Consider the following 20,585-nt stretch of genomic DNA (forward strand, 5'->3'; position numbering starts at 1 on the left):
AGAGCCGTTGAAAGTGGAATGTTAATTAGCATCTGAGATTATTTTAGCCCTACAGTGTGTAAGTACAGTCAAGTCATACATTAGCCACCCCATCCTAACAGTCTTTTGTTAAGAACACAAAATAAATGTAATTCAATTTGTTACACCATTTGAATAATAATGAAATTAATGCTTCTTTCGTTCACTGATACTTCTTTTATTCATATTTGCTCTCTACTTGGACAGTTGACATGTGAGACTTTCTAGGTCACAAAGCAAGAAAACATCCGATTTGTCCAAAAGAAAAACACATAATATACTGTTCACATTCTTTTTCTGGAAAACATGCTTACTACACTTAAAAAGCTCTCATTATGGAGAGTTCAGGTTGAATTTATTTATTATGACAGTTATAGCTGAGAACCTAAGCAAGTTGTTGCTTGCTGATTTTTCAGTCTGTAGTTAATGTAAATTGTCTTCTGCAGGAACCACAGTTCTGTGTGTAGGAGATTGTAAAAATATCAAAGCTGACTGTAGTTTGTGATACTTTATATTATGTTAGTTTTTAATTTCAACTGTAGTTCAGGCTATAGTTAACTATTTAAATACTTTTCTCAATGTGGCTGCAATGGCAGCACATAGAACATTTTTATGCCCAATGAAGCACATTGACAAAAATGACAAATTAATTCCTTTTTCTTGCCAGAAGTAGTTTACCATCATTCTAACCAGGTATGGTGGGGCTCCTATGAAATTCAGTTTAGAAGGCCCTTTACCTAGGAAACACTATCATGGTCCTAAATTTTGGGTGATGCCCTGTTATAAGCCCTGTGCAGGTATCCAGGTGGATTCTCTTCTCCTGTAGATAACCATTTTCATTAGCATTCCCTCTGAATACACTTTGCTGCAGGTGCACTGGGACCGAAGAGGCATCACCACTTCTGCAGTGTCTGAGATTTCCTCTCCCTCTCTCTGCCCAAGCTGTGTCTTTTTCTGGCTTGTGGTTGTTAATTGGCCCACGTAACTTCCTTACAGCCGGGCACAGCAGATCCGCCCCGGTTGGTGCTTGCCAAGAGGCAGTCCCGGTTGGCATCCTGCCTTCCGGTGGGACTCGTGAGCATCTGAAGAAAACCTACTACAATCTGCTGAGGCCAAGACCCCGCCCTGAAAAGGAATGTATGTTTCTCTGCATTGTGATAACTATGTATCTCTTCTAGAGTTCATCCTAAAGCCTCTCTCTCTATTTTGCAGTGACAAGAGATAATCGATTCCATTATGTGTGCCTCGGCCAAATATAACACCCGGGGTCCAGCCCTCATCCCGAGGATGAAAACCAAGCATCGCATCTATTACATCACTCTCTTTTCCATAGTTCTGCTTGGCCTAATTGCGACAGGAATGTTCCAGTTCTGGCCTCACTCCATTGAATCATCCAGCGACTGGACCGTTGAAAAACGCAGCATCCATGATGTGCCTGTGGTCAAGCTTCCTGCTGATAGCGCCATTCCTGAGCGGGGAGACCTCAGCTGCAGGATGCACACCTGCTTCGATGTCTATAGATGTGGCTTCAATCCCAAGAACAAAATCAAAGTGTACATCTATTCACTGAAGAAGTATGTGGATGAATACGGGACGTTGGTGAGCAACACCATTTCCAGGGAATACAATGAGCTGCTGACGGCCATCTCTGACAGTGAATTCTACACTGACGATGTCAATCGCGCTTGCCTTTTTGTGCCATCCATAGATGTCCTCAATCAGAACGCCCTCCGTATCAAAGAGACTGCTCAGGCCTTGGCACAGTTATCCAGGTATGTGCTGAAACTTCAGTGTGTGAGCAGAAAGAACACAAAGTGAAAAAAAGTAAGGCTAATGCAGGAGGGGAAAATGCAGTGAGTTAATGCCAGCATTAGCCTTTTTGCATTTGCATTTAGCATTAGTTCTTTGACAGAACTTGTCTATATGCAGAGAATACCTTTCTAATTGCAGTTTGTTTCTTCTTTTGCTGTAGGTGGGATCGAGGCACAAATCATTTGCTCTTCAATATGCTGCCTGGAGGGCCACCAGATTATAACACTGCCCTAGATGTTCCTAGGGATAGGTATGTGTTGTGCTGCGTGATGCACCGGTCTGGGTTTAAATGCCACTGCAGAAGCAACAAGTTCAGGAGGGCTATTGACAGCTAAGGATGTGCTTCTTAACCTTTACAAAACTAGACTATGACTAGCTTGCTTCTCAAAAAAGGAAAGTAAAGCCTTGTATAGAAGAGGTGTTTACTTTTGAAGTCTGATAGTTTAGCCCCATCCTAAATTTTGTAAAGCATGTGTGGCTGACAGTTTGCTTTTAACTCTTGGACTTGCTGTAAGGTTGAACACTTGATCTGGTGTGTAACTGATTATGAATGCTTTACAGAATGTTCCATTTGATGCAAATTGGAAATTTAAAGATGATTAGAAAGCAGCAGCTTTCTAATAGAAGTGAGGTGCTTCAAGGGCATTTTAAAGCAGCTGCTCTGCTTGACAAAACTATGCTGAATTTCAATAGTTTTGTTATCTTAACAATTAGACTATATTAGTGATTGGACAAATGCTCTTAGTAATTCTTTGGCAAGTGTGCTTTAAAATTGTTTGCCAGGAATTAAAAGACATACATTCTGAGCTCAGTTTTTACTTGCAGGATGGTTTTGGAAGAGGAAAGGAGGTGGTAAGGCAAAAAAAAAATGGGGCTAAGAGGAAGGTGATACTGTTACTGAAGGTGTTTCTACTAGGCGAGTCTGAATGTGCTTAGTTCTGCTGAACTAGGTCCATTGTAACCAGTGCTTTTCTTGAAGGTCAAAGTTAACTTTCTTCTGCCAAATGTTAATAAAATCTTGCCTGAGATTGAGATCTTTGCTAAAATGATTGTCTATGAAGTGTGTCTTGATTTCTTTGCATCAAAGACAATTTAAACACCTTCCAGTACCAGAGCAGATTTTTTTTTTTATGCACATGTTTAAAGAGCAAATTTGCTCATTGTAATTACATTACTGTGAAGCAGGGCTTTAGTTTTTTCCCTTCTCTATATGAAGCATGTTGTATGTGTGGGTTAGCCTGGAGAGGGCGGTCAAGCATCAGTCTCATAAGCAAGTCTGTTGATCTGTTAGTAAATACTTGCATTTGTTGTATTAGATTTATACTTAAGGAGAATTTTCATTTGACAGTGGAATGGACTACATGTTTATGGATTCATGAGTCTACCACAAAGTGAATTTATTCACTTTATTAATGTAGTAGATATGCTGCAGAACTTTTCATTTTTACCTTTAAATCTTAAATCTCCATTTACATTTGGCCTTGCGTGCCTTGGCTTAGCAGGCAGGACACCTATTATTTTTGTAGGTGTTTCTCCTAAGTATTTGTCATGCTAACTTGGAAAACTGAATAATTTAAGCAAAAAGCTGAAGTCTTGGCATTCAGCTGTTGTAGCTTGCCAATCTGACTTAGTCCACAGCTGTATGATCACCAGGTGTAATACGTAAGAGAGACAATAACAGTGCTTGGGATGGAAAAAAAGTGGAAATTCCTTTTTGTAGGCAGTCAACAGTTTGACTGTTTGATGTACAGAACCTATTCTACAGGTCACAGGTGTGAAGACAAGGGGCTTGTGAAAGAAGCTGGGAGTGTGGACCTAGTCCTGGAGAGGCTTTCAGTATGATTTTGGAGACCCTTGGAGTTCTTAGTTCATGTCTAATGAAGCAAGTGACATGAGAGTGTTTTCTTAATTTGAGAATGTCTAAAGGTGTTAGGAATGGGTAGTTAACCAAATGTGAAAGACAGTTGTTTGTGGCATCATGAGTGAGAAGCTGCTGGCCAAAATAAAGGCATGCTGTCAGAGTTCAGTTGGTTTTGAATGACTTGTCTGAACTGTACCATGATAACTCCAAAAGGACTGCATTTGTGGGAGCTTGAGGATCATTGGTATTTCACAAATGTAATAATATTTGTAATATTTGTGAAGTTTGCACAGGGAGTGTGGCCTGCCTTCTACAGCCAACATGTCTGAGAGATCATACACAGTTGAACTGTAGTGGATCATGAGGTTTAACAGACTTTTGTTCTATTAATTTGCTGCAGAATATTGATCCAGATAAAGTAAGACCTTATACACAGGGGGGAGTTCAGTTATATAATAATTTTACATCTCAAAAAGTTCTTGGCTAAGGTATTTCACTAAGGGGTTGTTTGTTTATTAAATCTTTAAATCCAGTTTCCAAAGAAAGTGTAAAAGTGCTTTATTCCATAATTTCAAAGGTCAAAGTTTGCCTTGTGGGCATGAAGGTTATGTTGCTAGTATTAGCTGCCATAACATATGCAATCTCCTGACATAAAACTTGAAAGATAAGCTGTATATTATCTGTTAATTAGTGCTGTTGGATTTGGTACAATGAAGAGGCTGAAAGGATTTCTTTTGCAAAGCTATTCTGGCGCTGTAGAATTGAATTTATGAACTAAGATACTTTTTATTTATTTCTGTTTCAGTCTGTGAATTGGGTTCAGTGACTTGTGAAGTTTGGCAGAAAGCTGCTGCAGATGGCAGTTGGATAGAAACATTTAGAGTACAGGCCAGCTGGAGCACTTCATGGAGAGAAAGAAGGATCAATATTTGAAAAGTGGTGAAAAGTTGCTCAGGGACAGGATTCCTTGCTGATCAGCCCAATTTAAAGATTATTTGTCTTGAGTACCTTAGGAGTTAATATTCCTGCTCTCTTAATGCACTGTACAATGAAAATCCAAGTGGAGTTACTTAACTGGTGTTGGTTCCCTGTGGGTTTGTTTAGGTAAAAGTCTGCATGACACACACCTGCTTTCTCAAGGCTGATGAGGTGCTGTCGTGTTTTCACTGGATCCTATTAAAACAATCTGGTTCTGGTTTCCCAGTTTGGGAGGGGTGTAAAAAGAGAGAAGGGAGATACAAAGTGCAAGAGCAGTAACACCCAAGCCAATTTTTTTTCTCTCTTCTTGTAACTGAATTAATATAGATAAGACATAGAACATGCAGCTTCGACGGTGAGACCTAGTCACAGCAGTATTGTCCATGTCACCAAAAGCAGGGGGATGGGGGACATTGGAAAGGAATTAGAAATTATGTGGAACATAAATTCTAAACTCAGCATGTACTTAGTTTATTATCTGGTTCTCAAGTTGATTTTGCTATCATGGTTTTTGTTCTGAATGAAGAGACACATATATGGCAAAGTGTGATCATGGTGTTTGAACACTGAACAATTGTGCTGCAAGTCAGAGCATGAAGTGAAGCATCCTGTGGGACATATGATGGGGATTAGAACAGGCACAGCATACTGGTGTTCATCCAGAGTGTCTTGTTCTGATGGGAAAAATCTTGGGTGATAATTCAGTGTAATGATAATCTATTGTCTAACATTTGTGGAAATTACCAAGGATTTCATTCAGTGATATCTGAAAACAAGAATATTAGCTAATGGATTGTTGGTGCCTCTTCCAGTCTCATGTTGACTTTTTGTTCCTGTGTGTGTTCTGTCTACTGACGAGACTTGTGCCTGCTCTGATCTGAGCTGTGACAGTAAGGCTTTCCACTGTAAACAGCTGCAACAATGGGTACAGCTCCTCAAGATCGTTTCTTTAGTGCCTTGTCTAGTAATGGATTTGTGTCCTGATCCTTCCCGCAGAGAAAGAGACAAACTGGAATTGAGAAATATGGTACCTTAAGCAGAACCAGTATCCCAGAAGTAACTAGAAGTTCAGCACACCCTCCTGTTGAGTGACTGAAAGTTTAATCAGCTTTCTGACGAGTCTCACAAAAGAAGCTGAGTCTGAGCTTCTTTTGGAACTAGGATGGTGTGTTCCTGTTGCCACCTGCTCATCGGACATAAAATAGTAACAGAAACATTATTCTTTTCTGTTTCTTAAAGCACTTCTGTGTGGCAAAAGGTTGTCCCATCTAGGAGAAGGCACAATGCAAGTCATCCTGTTGGAAGATTTCATTTATGAGTCCTTGATTATTCCCATGCTCTCTAGCATATAGCATCCCAAGCAACCTCTACTGTTGGAACTTAATGTCATGACATAGAGATTTCTTGTTCTCATGTTTTCTGTTTATAGAATTTTTGTGTAATATAAAGATGAAATAAATTTCACTGTCATGATAACTTTGAAAATATAGTTGCAAAAACTTCACTTTATTTTCCATCCCAAGGAGTCCAAAGTTACTGTAAGATGCTAAAATACTGTTACTGGACTGTGATTTGTATCTGAAATATAGCTTGTCTTGAACAGTTTGAAAGCTGTGCTATACCCAATTTTAGTACAAGCATCAAGGACTATCTTAACTAGTATAAATAATTCAGAATGTACTTCTTCAGATTAAGATTGTCTTAGAATACGTAAGCTTGCAAATAGCTCTGATGAGCAATGACATAATTGACATAAATGACAGCAATATATTAGATTTCCCTATACTAATGCAAAAAACAGCGCATTCCTCAGTGATGATGCACAATTGTAAGCACTCTGTTGATGACTAGATCCAATTTAGCAGTAAACCAAGATCACAAAAACTAAAGTCAACCTAAAACCAGCATGAAAACATGCCACTGACAAATGCTGAGGGAAAAGCTTACCTCTCAGAGTGTTCTTGTTCTGGTAATGACAAGCAGTGACTTGCTGGAGTTTGAGTGTTGCACATTCTCAGTTTAAACTTACTTTCTTATATTTTCCAGAGCTCTGTTGGCTGGTGGAGGTTTTTCCACTTGGACTTACCGGCAAGGCTACGATGTCAGCATTCCTGTTTACAGCCCATTGTCAGGAGAAGTAGATCTACCAGAAAGAGGACCAGGGTAAAGTAATTCACATGAATTGGGAAAAGTATATTCAATTTCCTATTTTGTACTGAAGATTAGGAAATATAAATATAACTACTAACTTTATAGTGAGCTTGGGCATTAATAGCTCTTGTTATTAAAATAGATGATGCTTTCAATGCTGATGGTTCCAGTGCTAGTGGTCTTGGTTCAATTGCTAACTGCTCCCTCTAATACCTTTATACTTTTCTTTTATTGTGGTGCCCAAAACTCCAGACTGGTGCAGAGGACTCAGAGTGGGACAATCACCTCCTTTGACCAGCTGCCTGATGCACCTCAGGACACAGTTTGCCCTCCTGGCTGCCGAAGCACTGCTGACTCATATTCAGCTTGCCATCGACCAGGACCCCCAGGTCTCTTTCCACAGGGCTGCTCTCCAGCCCCTTGTTTCCCAGTCTTCCCATACATCCAGGTTTGCCCTGTCCCAGCTACAACCTGGGACTTGTCTCTGTTAAACTTCATAATGTTAGTGATTGCCCAGTCCTTTGATTTGTCGAGATCTCTCTGCAGAGCTTCTCTGCCTTCAAGGGAGCCAACAGCTCCCCCCAGCTTTTTGTTGTTGGCAAACTTACTTAATATCCCTTCCAGTCCTGTGTCCAAGTTGTTTATGAAGATGTGGAAGAGCTCAGGGCCTAAGCTAGAGTCCTGAGGAGCCCCACTGTGACAGGTGGCCAGCCTGATCTAATACCCACTATTTGCACCTGACCTATCATTAAGCTCATGAAAAAGAAGGATAAAAACTTCTTTGTGTGGTTATGAGAATACATACATCCAGAGCTTAGTTTTTATTTGTTTCTTTTTTAAACGTAATTAAGTAAGTAAAAAAGTAAGTATTTAAAAATAATAAGATTAAGACACAAACACAAACAACACAACCCTCCCTTCCTTGAGCCTTACAGTTGAAACAAGACAGCTGGGAAATAAAGCACTGGTTTTCTCAGTTCATGTAATTAGCCATTGAAATTAACTACCCTGGCAATGGTGTCTTCTCTAATCCGTTAATGTCTTCAGAACAAGAGGTGGTAGAAGTCTGGAAGACATGTTTTAAGTGGTTATGGAAGGCTGTTCTTTTTATATTTCATAAATCTTCTAATTACACAGCTGAAAAAGTTTCACTGTAACAAGGTCTTACCTCTGTTATGGTTTAAAAGATGGGCAGACAGAGGCAATGGGGATCAATGATCTGTCTGCTTATTGTGAAGATCAAATTTACAAATGTAGAAGCTTTAGGTTCTTTTCTTCTTAGAGTGTTCTGTAGAGAATATGAATTTTCAAAATAGAAAACTGAAATGGTGCAGTCTCTGTTGGACACAAAAGTTATTGGTGTTTGGATTCAATTTCTTTGCTGGTAAGGGCAGTGCTCTTGGTGTTGCTCTTGGCTGTTCCAAGTATGATAATGCAGTCAATTAGGACAAACTTGTGCAGCACTGGTTTACTTTGCTCACACCCTTTATGTCCCTGGTTGTGATGCCCCTGGACCAGGCCAGCGAGTGGCATCTGGTTGCATCCCAACTGATTGTTTGTAGGTCTCAAGTGTTACTACATTCTGAAACAGAGTGAAAGCATGCTTTGTGTTTCTGTCTGGAGAGCATGAATGTGATGGTAGGCTGCAGCATGTAAACACTGAGGCAGTCATACTGTTCATGTCCATGTAGTCAGTTAAACTCTGTGTCTGATTTTGGGTCGGATAAGAGAAACAGCTCTCGTGTTCAGTTAAGGTATTGGGGATTTTGTTTCTTGAAACAGCTTTTTTTTTTGTTTAAATTGTGCTGGGCAGCTTGGTGTCCGGAGTGCCATCCAGTGGCCAGTCAGCGTTACTAGTGAGACGGGTACCCAGTCTCGACTGCTTTGTGCAGGAGGGGTAGGATGAGGACACACTGCTCAGAATCCAGGCTGGCTTGGGATAAACTTTTTCATCACACTATATGAGTGTGTTATTTCTTGGGAGATGGCGTGTACTTTCTTTTGTAGCAATGTTTAATCAGCTGGATTTTGAGTGTCATAGAGTGATGACAATTTAAAGGCAAAACTTGGTTTTAAACATATATGCAAACAAACCTACTTTTTTTTTTTTTTTAGCTGGTTATATACATTTATTATCACTCATCTGTATCATTATTTACAGTTACAGTACAGCTCTTACAGAGCTGAACTGAGGGAGCTTGATTTACTTGCCTTTTTAATTGAATTGCGTAAAATCCACTTCTGCCGGTAGCAAGTTGGTAGCAGCTGGGGACTTGCGAGAAAGAATGTTAAAAAAAAAAGAGTATGCATCTGTTAATTGGAGCAACTAAAGTGACCAGCATGAAAATGAGTAGAAGAGGTGAGAAGAGCAGCAGGAGAGGTCTGACTTTATAAAGTGTGCATGTTTGTGTGTTTTCAGAGCTGTAAATTAAAGATACCATCACATGGAGTAGAACTGGAATCCTAAGTACAGGCCTCGTGCTTCCTGTGTTCTTTTGGCAGCATGAGGGCACTCACTCACTATGTGTGTTCCTTTCACTGGGGAGTGGTGGAGCAGTCTGACTTTGGCTGATCTGTATTAAAAGGAAACCCAAGTAGATAACAGTTATATGACATGCAATTTTCCAGTATTAGTATAACTTTTTTAAGCGGCAAGCACTTAATTTGAGCTTGCATTCCTGTGTGGTTTACCTCCAGTGTTAGTGTTTTTAAACACTTCAGTACTTAAAACGTTCAGCACATTTTAAATATTCATGGTTTTGGAACGTGGTAGAAGTTGAGAGTGTATGGGATAACATACACCATATGGACCTTCAACTTTTCCTTGGAAATCTTGCTTCTATGTTGCCCCAAGGGACAGAACTGAATCACATTTAAAAAAGATGAGCTTGTTCTATTGCTGCTGTCACCATATCAAAACTAAATAAGGCTAAATAGTACATACTGAGTTGTCAGTTCAGTGTCTTTTTTTCAATTAAAATTCATGAGAACATATATCACAGGAGAAACCAGAAGCACTTGGAGTCCTATCTACTTTGTGTTAGTACACAAACACTAAACAAAAGTACAAACAATCCTGGCATCAGTAGCAGGCTGATTTAAAATGCAGCTAAATAATGTTTATTCAAGTTTATAATAGCAGTTATAATGCAAGTGCCTATTCTAATGTAATAAGAACTCTTACCAAGTACAGATTTATTCAGAATTGTAAATAATGTTGAGCCACTTACTATCCCAGACTTAATTATATTTCATCATTACCCTTTCCAGCCTTGTCTGAAAATATGATCTTGGCAGCATGTCCATGTTTAGTTATTCTTGCTCTGCTTTTCCAGAATGGAAGGAAACGTGGTTTTGAGCATCTTGGAAGTAAACTTGCAGTGCTGTCAGGTAACCTGGCTGTGTTTTTTCAGTCCTCGCAGGTATTTCATTCTGTCATCTCAAATGGCTCTGCACCCGGAGTACCGCTTGGAGCTGGAAGCTCTTCAGGCTGAGAATGGGGAATCAGTGCTGATCCTGGACAAATGTACAAACCTGTCAGATGGGGTCCCTGCTGTTCGTAAACGCTGCTACAAGAATCAAGTCTTTGATTATCCTCAGGTGCTTCAGGTAAGACTGTCTCTCCTGCAGGCTTCTATTCCCAGCAGTGTCTGTCGTAGCTCTGATTCTGTTCCTGTTTGGCCGTGGTTGGGTACTTCCTTTTATTTAATTAATATGCTGGATATGTTTCAAAACTGCACAATTTGTTATGTTAGCTTGAGTATTATATCCTAAGTTTATCCTTATTTCGAGAGGCCCAAAAACTATGTACTCAAACTTATATGCAGACTATGATTATATAAGACTGGTCATGGTGGCTTAGTAACACAAGACAGTGTCATGTAAACTGTAAAAGAATTGCACAGAGATACTGCCAAATTCAGCAGCAGTGGGATGCTAAAATGGAGGAAAGGGAGGAAAAACTTTTGGAGGCAGATAAAGTTGCTCAGTTCTAAACTGGAAAGGAAGGTTGGAATCTACACCTTCCAATATAGCTGGCAAAAGGGCTTTCAGCAGGCATGAATTTGAAATTGATTTCTCAGATATGGCAGTCCAGGCCTTGCTAGATGAAGCTTGGAACTGAAGATAGCTTTGTCAATTGGATAGAAGATTAAAATGAACTTAAGGAGCTTATGCTCTTATATTTGGGGCACAAAAGAAGTGTTGCATTTAAGGAGAGTTAGATTACATTTTTTGTATGCAGCTTAGTAGTTAAATTGTACAAAACTATCTGTGTAGATGACAGACTGAGCTAGAAGGCTTGTCAGCATGCAGCTATGAAAACATGTAGGTGAAATGTGTTTCATGGCCTTGGCCCAACTTCCAGAGGCCTTTTGATGTCAGTGAAGATAAAACTAGATAGTGTTCTCAGACCCCTGTGTCTCTTGGCAATTCACTAACAGAGGTGCTTTGGCATGCAGTGTGGTGAAGTGAGTTATTCCATAGGCCACTGTGCTCTGTCTGTGGCCACCAGTATATAATCTGTCTTTGAACTTCAGCAAATGATGGCAAAATAACAAACGTGCTGAGGAAAGGCAAAGTTTCCACCCCTTCTGTTATGTTTTGTAGGAAATATGTTTAAAATTCCATGTGGAGGAGGAGGAGAGGGAGGAAAGGGTCACCATGAGTCCTAAACTTTGATTAAAAAAGAAAACTTGTTTGCTTTATTTCTTTAAATACAGACCGAATTGCTAAAGGATAGCCAGTTAGGGAATCTATATCTATATTTTACTATATATGATTTTATAACTCAGAAGAGAGCTGGCACATGCCGAGATTGTTAAAATACTTTCCCCTGCATTTCCCTTTGGAATGTCTGGCTGATAACAGTGGTGATGTGAGGAGATGTATTTATAGTAACCTTTGTCTAGACAGGAAAAATGGTTATCTAGGCAGATGAGCATGTGTGTCCACATCTGGGCTTTTTTTTTCTTTCTTGTCTCTCCCAGACCTTCCTAGTCTCTTCCACCTGCTGCTGTGTGATCTAGTGAGTCAATGGTTAAAATGTATGTTCATTCTCTCAGCTCCTTCCATTCCCCACACCCATCTTTTCCTTCTCTTCCTGTCTAAGAGTGGGGGAAGGGGAACTTGGATCACAGTTCATCCTTTCCAACACTGCCTTTACAGATGTCCTACTAGACAGACTCTTGGACTTCTGGGTTGTTAATGCTTCCTGTTTGCAGTTTTGGAGGAGGTTTTCAAGGCTTTTAGTACTGTATGGGTATGAACACAGGTCTTGTGATTGCATCAGGAAACAAGTGAAGAGCCAGCAAAACCCCTTGTATTTCCTAGTTCAGTCTTGATGTTTTGCTGCCCTGCTGAGCCTTCTGGCTCCTTTTCTTCAGGCCATGGAACACAAGCTGGAAAAATGTTTTCTTATCTGTGGGAACCCCTGTATCAACTTTATAATTTTTCTTTCTTAAACTTAGGGATAATACTGACTTGGGATTTTTCACTGTTGTGTAGCTGAACTCTGCTAGCATTTATTTTGTGATCTGTAATCTGTAGCAAGATTGCTCAGTGGCAGTGAGAACTAAACCCCCCAAATACAGTGTGAGTGCAACATAGTCAAGAAGCCTTCTCTGCTGCAGGTTAAACTCATGGCATTTTTTATTGTGAGTTGTGGACGTGAGTAAATGGATTATACTCTTTTTTGCGACAATTTCTTTTCTCTTTGAAGCTCCCTTCCTCCTACTCTCATTCCTTCAGAATAAGTAGCATTGATACAGTCAATCCTTCCTTGTAGATTATACTTTCAAGGTAAGTAATCATCCTTTACTTACCACTGGAAGTGCATTGCCGAAGCCTGAACCCCGTTCTGAGTCTTTTGTTACTGTGAAGAGTAAGTGAATCCTTCAGATTTCTTACATTGTATATCTTTTTGGACTGTAATAGTACCTGTGGGTGGTTTATTTTTTCAACACTACAACATTGCTGTAACATGAATACCCTTCCTTTTCGTGTTCTTTTTTAGGAAATGTCCTCTTTTGCAAAGTGCAAATGTTAGCCAATTATTTCATGCTTTATATTTGTGCGGTTTGCTGTTTTTCTCTAAGTGTTGGATTCAATATGTATCAGTATTTCTTAGTTGATTTAGGTGTATAATGTAAAAGTCTAATCCTGGTGTCCATTATACCTGCTAATCCTACAAAATCATAGGTATTGTCAGACCATAATAAATATAGTCTTAATTCTGCTGCTCAGTTAACTAAGGGACGTGTTGAATGCTGTTGCACTTAGGAAAGATTGCTTGGTCCAATATTGTTTTACTTGCGAGCTGCTGCTAATTGCTTTATACTTGCAGCTCTGTAATTGTAATTTATCTAACTGTAAAGCCTATGAGGGCTTAATCTAGCCCCTGATTTCTTAATTTGCCTGTGAAAATGCTGCCAAACATGTCAAATTACTTGAGATACTAAATCTGTTACTTCCCTGCTATCCACAGAGCTGAACTGCTTTATAACAGAAGAAAATTAAGTTGGCTTCATACAGTTTATACTCAAATAAGTTTATCTTAATTGTTGCTCATCTTGTGCCAAACTTTTGAAATGTTTTAAACTTATTTTTCTCCTTGAGTTTCTTCAACTGAGTTCTAAAGCTGGGCAATTAAAATAAGGCACAGAATTTTCCCACCAGCCCATTTCTCATTCCTTCACTTACGATATTTTTCCTAGCCTCTGGAAGATAAAGTTGTAAAATGGTTTTGAATTATCTAATAATTCAGAATGTATTGGTTACACAGAGCAAATTGGTTTTCCTTTTGACTTTTTTTTTTTTTTATGAAGGGAAGTAAAATATAATGCATATATACATATACACAGTGCAAATATAACATTTCCTTTTATTTTTTCCTCATCTGTGTGTTGGATACCATTTGTTGGCAGGAGTCTACGTTCTGTATTGTTCTTCGTGGAGCCCGCCTGGGACAGGCTGTGCTAAGTGATGTTCTTCAAGCAGGCTGTGTCCCAGTCATCATTGCTGACTCCTACATTTTACCTTTCTCTGAGGTTCTGGACTGGAAGAGGTCTGTACCCTCACCGTTGTACATCAAACCACTGCCTGAGATACTTCATTGCCTTTGGTGATTTGAATCAAATCTGTGGGATAAGTTGAGTGTTCTGGGGGTTACAGGAAATTAAATACAGAGTAAGATGCCCACTGTCATTGCCCTTGATCTATTATGTATCAAAAATAGAAGAGGAAAATAAATGAGACTGATATGACAGAACATTTGATTTTCCCGCAGCCAGTCATTTTTTCTTCGAAAACAGATTTGCTGTATAATCTTGTGCTTGGATTCAATAAGGACTGGTCTCCATTCAGGCTCTTTTAAGGAAAATACATACTAAATCCTGCATCACAGAAAGGCTAATTCTCTGTATTGCACCATGATTCTCAAGTTTATCTGAGATGGAAAGGTATCATTGCTTTGTGACCAAGCATTATGCCCAGTTACATGTTCTTGGGATAGGGATAATATGTACAAAAATTATATACTGTATATGCTATTACTGTTTGGTTACTCCAAAAATCCCTGCTGACAGCAAGTCAGTGGCAATCCAGAGATGAGAATTCAGGATTTCTGGATCTTTGTCCCTTCCATAGTTATTTGATTGTCTGGGCAGATTAGTCTACAGACTTTGCTGGCATTATCTGTGGGCAGACTGGCTGTTGTTGGGAAGGAACTGCTATGGAGCATTTTGTTACACTGAAAGAAAACTGCTTCTTTTTGCTTATGTCTTTTGAATACGTCTTATTAAAATAGGACAAGATGCTTGGTTGGAAAAGCACTCAGTATATTTTAATGTAGAATTTCTTTTTTCTCACCTTGCCATCTGTTTTCCTTTTTTGCTTATAGGGCCTCTGTTGTCATCCCTGAAGAGAAGATGCCTGAAATGTACAGTATTCTGCAAAGTATCCCCCAGCGACAGATTGAAGAGATGCAAAGACAGGTAAAGCAATGGAGCATGTTAAAATGATTTTCCTTGCTTTACAGTTGGAGTGTCAGTTCATACACCTGCCTTGCTGTGAAAGCTGTTGGAATGCAGAAACATCCACTGTACTCTTCTGTTAATATTTTAATTATTTGACCCTGTTCTTTCTTTATGCTAAGCATCTGCATTTGCCATCACTTTTCAGTGGGATGGAAGCTCTCCTTGAATGTAAGTGTACTGCCTACTGACATGTCTTAACACATTTCTGATGAAATTATGGTGCATATTAATTTTGTTTTTCTACATGGTATTTAAGTTGTAGTAAAGAAATTCAGGAGTCTGTATTTATTTCAAAATAAGCTTTGGTTTGTAGAAAAATTTTAATCACTTAAAATGTGAGGGGGGCATTAATCCAAAATATTTTTAATATTTTATCTACATTGACAATTCCTCTGAGAGATTTTTCTTATTTGATGAATGCAAGAGCTGAGACCATAAGCTGTCAGGCCAGTAAAGAGGATATTAACGTGTAATGTACACTTGTATCTAGGATATTTCATCCTTGATATCTCAGTGTACCTGAGTGTATTTTGTTATAAGGTGAGACAGTACTCTGATCATTGCCTCAGTTCCTCATCAGGGAAATGACAGAGGAAGTAAGAGCTAGGTATTTAGGGAAAAAGTTAACTATCTGATCTCAGGTGACTTTTCAAGATGCATGGGATTTCTGTGGTCAAATTGCTACAACAATCATGAAGTCATGTGTCTGAAATTCCCTTATGCAACCTTAGTGACAAAGTTGTCTTTTGTGTGGTCCTTGTAAAAAGTGACCCAAGATATTTTTTTGAAGTATAGCCTGTAACACTCTAGTTGTTTCTACTTAGGCAGTGCTAAAAGTTGCACAGTATATATTAATACTGATATATGGGGAGAAAATAGACTCTCAAATTCAGAAATAATTATCTTTCACATCTGAATCCTGTTGCCAGCTTCACTTCATTCTGTTCTGAGTCTGCAAATACCACAGCAGCCATCAGGGGTCTCCTTTCTCTTTAGTGCCTTCATACAAATGAACCATTTTGATGGGGCCTGATAGCAGCACCAGCGTGCTGCCAAAACCAGGAGGTGAGAAAGTAACCTTGATGTTACAGCTCCTAGAGATGTGATTTTTGGTTTAGAGATGTTAACACTAGGGATTTTTGCCTACTAAAGCTTTAAAACTGATATTAATAGTCTATCAAAATGTGCAGTAATTTTCTTGTTGTCTATTTCACTGATAGCGTAAAATATTTCAGGATAGTGTTCTCCAGCTATGGACAATGCACTTGACATTATGGACACCTTAAACAATAACTTTTAGGTATGAAAGCAGGCAACTCATCTGTAAAAAAAGTTAACAAAATAAAGACAAAGGAGCAAACTCCCTAAACATTCACAAAAAAACAAACCAATAATAACCCCCTTAATTTGGATGATACATACATTATCTACATTACCCGTGACTCTGTAGAATTAACTTCAAAGAAATGATATTTTAATGCTCACAATACAGATATTGTGTCTCTGTTCAGAGTGAATTTTGTTGGATTATACATGTTTTGTGATGGCCATTGTCATTGGGTTCAAAACATCACAGAACATCATTGGACAATGTGCTTCTGTTGACTGAAGGGGTGATGTGTTTTTCTAAAGCTTCTTCTCACATCTTGTTGCTTTTATTGTGTGCTTTGAAAGTAAAAGTAACAGGATGAAATCACAAGGTCTGTCTTTTATCTTCATGAATGTATTTTGGTTTGTGTATTGGGAGTACTTAAGCATGTTATCCATACATTTCATGTCCTGTCAGCCTTATTTACAAGGCAAAATCCCTGTGTGTCTCTGAAATTCCCTTGCCAATAGTTGGTCTGTGTTCTAGCCATCTAGCATGGTGAAAAGTATTTAATGACTGATACTGTGTGGACTACCAGTAACCTGACATGTATGGTTGAGATCATCTTTTTCTAGGCAAATAGTACAAATCCTTGCTCTGGATTTCTCCTGGCTGAAGCATGTATTTGTCATACCTATCAGACTTTTTGGGTCTGATAACCTTCCTGGGATTGGAGCATTGCTATCCAGCTGCACTGGTTTCAGTGGTTGTCTTACGATATAATTCTTATCCTTATTTTGAAAACATCAAAATTTAAACAAATATTACTGTAAATGTTAGCTTGCCAGTTTTCTTTGTTGATTACTTTGTACTTTTTTGCAGTATTTTATTGCAGGAGGTTCTCTGGAGATCATACATCAAGGTTAAAATGTAGATATAAACATATAAGTGTACACCTACATACACCTGTATATAATTATTTTCAAGTTGAAATATGTTGTCTGCTTTTAAGGAGTAAAATTTTCTCTATGTGTGTTTTTATTTTTTTTCTTTGTTTCTGGAGATACTTCTAGCTATACATGAGCTGGGGAAGAGAAGAAGTCTTGTAGACTTTTAAGAACTCATACATAAGAATATATACATAAGAACATACATATTACATAAGAAGTCATATTTGAAAGTGTTTTCTTCCAGTTTGTACACCTATCATGGGCATCACATAACACTGTCATGAAGAGGATAAAATACAGGACTTTTAGTTTTGAAGACATCATCTGCTAGGATCTGTGGCTGGTATGACCTGAGCTGTGATTTCCTACAACACAATTTTATTTTGCTCAGTTTTCCATCGAACAGTACATGTCATAAACTGGGATTCATTGGTTTGAGCAGAGCTTGAGTGTGAGAAATCAAAATTAATTTGTACTTGAATTGCATTGAGATCTCTGGAGATCAGCTATATTAACTTAGGCTTTTGTTATTCAAACTTGCAGTACAGTTTGCTCTCAGCAATTCCTAGTCCAGCTTCCTGTGTGCCCTCACAAAAGGGAATAGTTTCTGTGCTTGTAGTCTAGTCTACGTAGTTGTAAAAAACTGGTAGGTGTTTTCATTACTGCATGTACAGCCTGTGTCCCTGAAAACCAGATTCTCTCATAGAATAGCTCTTATAAACTGCAACAGTTTGACCATCAAAATGAGCCTCTTCTGATTGAGCTGCTAAAAATAATAGCAGTCTGGATAAAACTTATGTATCTCTGGGATTCTGTCTTGTCTGTTTTCTACAGTAATGTTGTCATTCTCATTTTCTTTGAAGCTTCCTTGAACCATCCCCCTCTCACAAATAGTTCCATATGGAGTCTGAAACACTGGCAGAAGTGCCCAGAGGCAAGTTGATAACCAGCTTAGCTGTAGACTTGATGCTGCATTCTTATGCTTTTATTTTATGTGCGTCTCTAACCAGCATTCAGGTAATAGCAAAGTTCTAGAAGTGGAGAGGAAGAAGTGGATGTAATGGGCCTGTATGATAGAGAGTAAAGTTTGAAATTTTGTCTTGCTCCTTCAGAGTGAAATAGATAAAGGAAAAAAAGCAAAACTTTGCTGGTATCATCTTTTCTCATGTCTTGTATAGTTTCCCTTGCAACAGTTTTGTTGGTTTTTTTCAAAGGTTTTGCTCTGAAAGCCTGTTAGTCTCTGGAAACATGTTTCAGCACTGTAGTTGATATATAAATGTCTTTAACTAGTGTGAAAGTTTTTCTCAGCTTATATCTCACCCACTGTGCTTTTTTCACCCCCTTTGTGAGGTGAATCTGTCTATGTGAACATATGGGTATCTTGTAAAAATTTTTTTTACTTAATACCAACATGCTAAGAACTCTTTTAGCATGGATGGACTCATTAAGATGTAGAATCAGAATATGGAAATACTATGTAATGGGAATAGAAGACTTATTCTTCAATTTATTTAGGTATTCTTTCTCCCTGAAGAGATTTTTGGTAAGGAGTTTATTTTCAAAAGGTGGCTTTGTGTGCCCCTTCCTTTTTGACTTTGTAACACTCGCCATCTCCCAGAACTAAAACTTCTGAATTCATGTCTGTCCTTGAAGACTGGATGACTTTGTGTGCTCTGATGGCATAAGGATGAATAGCTGGTGTTCTTAAGTGTGGGAATTCTTTTCATCCTGGTTTTCTAGGGAGGCATGGGTATGATCACATACAGTGTGCATACTGATTTCTCTTGGATTTCTGTTACTGCCCAATTTAAACCAAACTTACCAAGAAGTGGAGAGGTTGGAGATAAGAAATTCCATACAGTTAGGTACCTGTGTAGGAGTTAAGCTCCCCAGAATAACATGGCTTTTTAAGAGAAACTTTGCAGCTTGAGCTAACAGTCATGGAAAACTACTTGCATTTATCCATTATGAATTATCTGCTTTGGGAAAGGTTTTATTTGGAATTGGCACACCTTAGGCCAGAGAAATTCAGGTACAAAATGGCCAAATGATAAAGTGATAAATTAAATTCAGTATACAAAGGGGTATATATGCAATTTAAAATAGCCTTTTCATAGGCAGTTTTGGCCTCTCAACTAGCTGCAATCATTTGGAAAAGAATTAAGAGCTGTAATAAATACTTATGCAAAAGTATAAATTCCAAAGTCAGTTACATTAAAAAAAAAATACAAAGAATTTTTAGAAAAGAGGTAGAGAACAAGATGGAAAATACTGTGCCACAATGTAAATCTGTTGTATGTCTGCACCATGTATAGTCTGTAGTTAGGGTTCTCCCATCTTGAAAATGATATAATTGAACAAAGGTGATCAAAAGTTTCAAGAGAGGACTGATTAAATAGACTAACACTCTTCATCTTGAAAATGAATGTTTGGTGATGCAGCAGGAATATAATACAGAACTATAAAATAAGAAGATAATGAAAAAGTGAATGGATGTGACTGTACATTGTTTGATACAATTTCATTTGATGTCTCACAGTACATATATTATTTGGAATCTGATCTAAAAAAAGAGATGGTCTCACAGAACTAAGGGGTAGTCTGTAAGAATCACTGCTTCATAATTTTGTGTGAGTGAAGGGGTTTTATTGACATAAAAGGCAGAATGAAGAAATCCAGAGAAGGAAAATCTGTCAAAGATGAATGTGAAGATATACCCTCTGGCTTAAAAGTTCCTGCATTGCAGACTTCTGGAAGCTGGAAAGTACTTTGAGGAAGTGGTGGCTTATGCCTGCTGTGTCTGTGGGAGGGGGGTTCCTAAAGTACCTGCTGTGGAGCGCTGTCAGAGGGAGAATATGGGAACAGAGGGCCATTTGGTCAGACCTGGCAGCTTCAGGACTCATGTTTACAAAAGATTTTAGTAATACATTGCCTCGTGTAATAACGTTGTCAGATAATCAGTGGTTTTTAAAATGCATCTAGACTTCACTGGCTGCCAAACACTTCAGTGGGAGACTATTGAAAGTTATGTATAGTTTCCTTCTTTGGATGAATGTGTAATTCACTTTCCTGAAGCCCCACAAGGTACCCTCTCAAATAGTGGCCACATACAATTCTTGCTTTTCATTAATTAAAGTTTTGGGTGTTTTTAGCCTGAGTGGAAAACGAAAGGCTAAAAAAAGATGTAAATTCAGTGTAAAAAAATGTGGATAGAAAACATGTAATTTGCAATGTTTTTTCCCACAGTTGGAATACCTGGACAAGCTGTTGTAGTTTTTCTTGTGCACATCCCATGTGCCTCAGCCCTGAACTGAAGTTCAGACTCCAGGTCAAACAGAGCTGAAGACACAAGCATAAATCAATGACTTGTTTTAGTGCCACGTTAAAACAACATGAGTGGCTGGCTTTTCTGACCCTCCTCCCTTTCATTTAATGTGCTTCTTTGGCTCTTCTTTAAAGAGGGCTCTGTAGAG

At 38.6% G+C, this 20,585-nt stretch overlaps 1 protein-coding gene across 19 annotated transcripts in view; it reads left to right on the top strand.

The window, feature by feature from the left end:
• Positions 1 to 20,585, top strand: part of EXT2 (exostosin glycosyltransferase 2) — a 76,241-nt gene that overhangs the window by 3,157 nt on the left and 52,499 nt on the right. For 8 of the 19 annotated variants that reach the window (XM_086892258.1, XM_086892259.1, XM_086892249.1 and 5 more), the window contains 8 exons: positions 3 to 58; positions 1,015 to 1,155; positions 1,231 to 1,790; positions 1,991 to 2,080; positions 6,716 to 6,832; positions 10,234 to 10,429; positions 13,744 to 13,883; positions 14,718 to 14,811. In XM_086892258.1, the coding sequence (XP_086748384.1) occupies positions 1,255 to 1,790; positions 1,991 to 2,080; positions 6,716 to 6,832; positions 10,234 to 10,429; positions 13,744 to 13,883; positions 14,718 to 14,811 (1,173 nt within the window). In that variant the 5' untranslated portion in view covers positions 3 to 58; positions 1,015 to 1,155; positions 1,231 to 1,254. Of the gene's footprint in view, positions 1 to 2; positions 59 to 889; positions 1,156 to 1,230; positions 1,791 to 1,990; positions 2,081 to 6,715; positions 6,833 to 10,233; positions 10,430 to 13,743; positions 13,884 to 14,717; positions 14,812 to 20,585 lie in introns of all 19 variants that reach the window. The other 11 variants (XM_086892261.1, XM_086892262.1, XM_086892252.1 and 8 more) reach the window with 3 other exon arrangements.

This window comes from Cyanistes caeruleus, chromosome 6 (genome assembly GCF_971803275.1).
Source record: "Cyanistes caeruleus chromosome 6, bCyaCae1.hap1.1, whole genome shotgun sequence".
In the NCBI taxonomy this organism is placed as follows: domain Eukaryota; kingdom Metazoa; phylum Chordata; class Aves; order Passeriformes; family Paridae; genus Cyanistes; species Cyanistes caeruleus.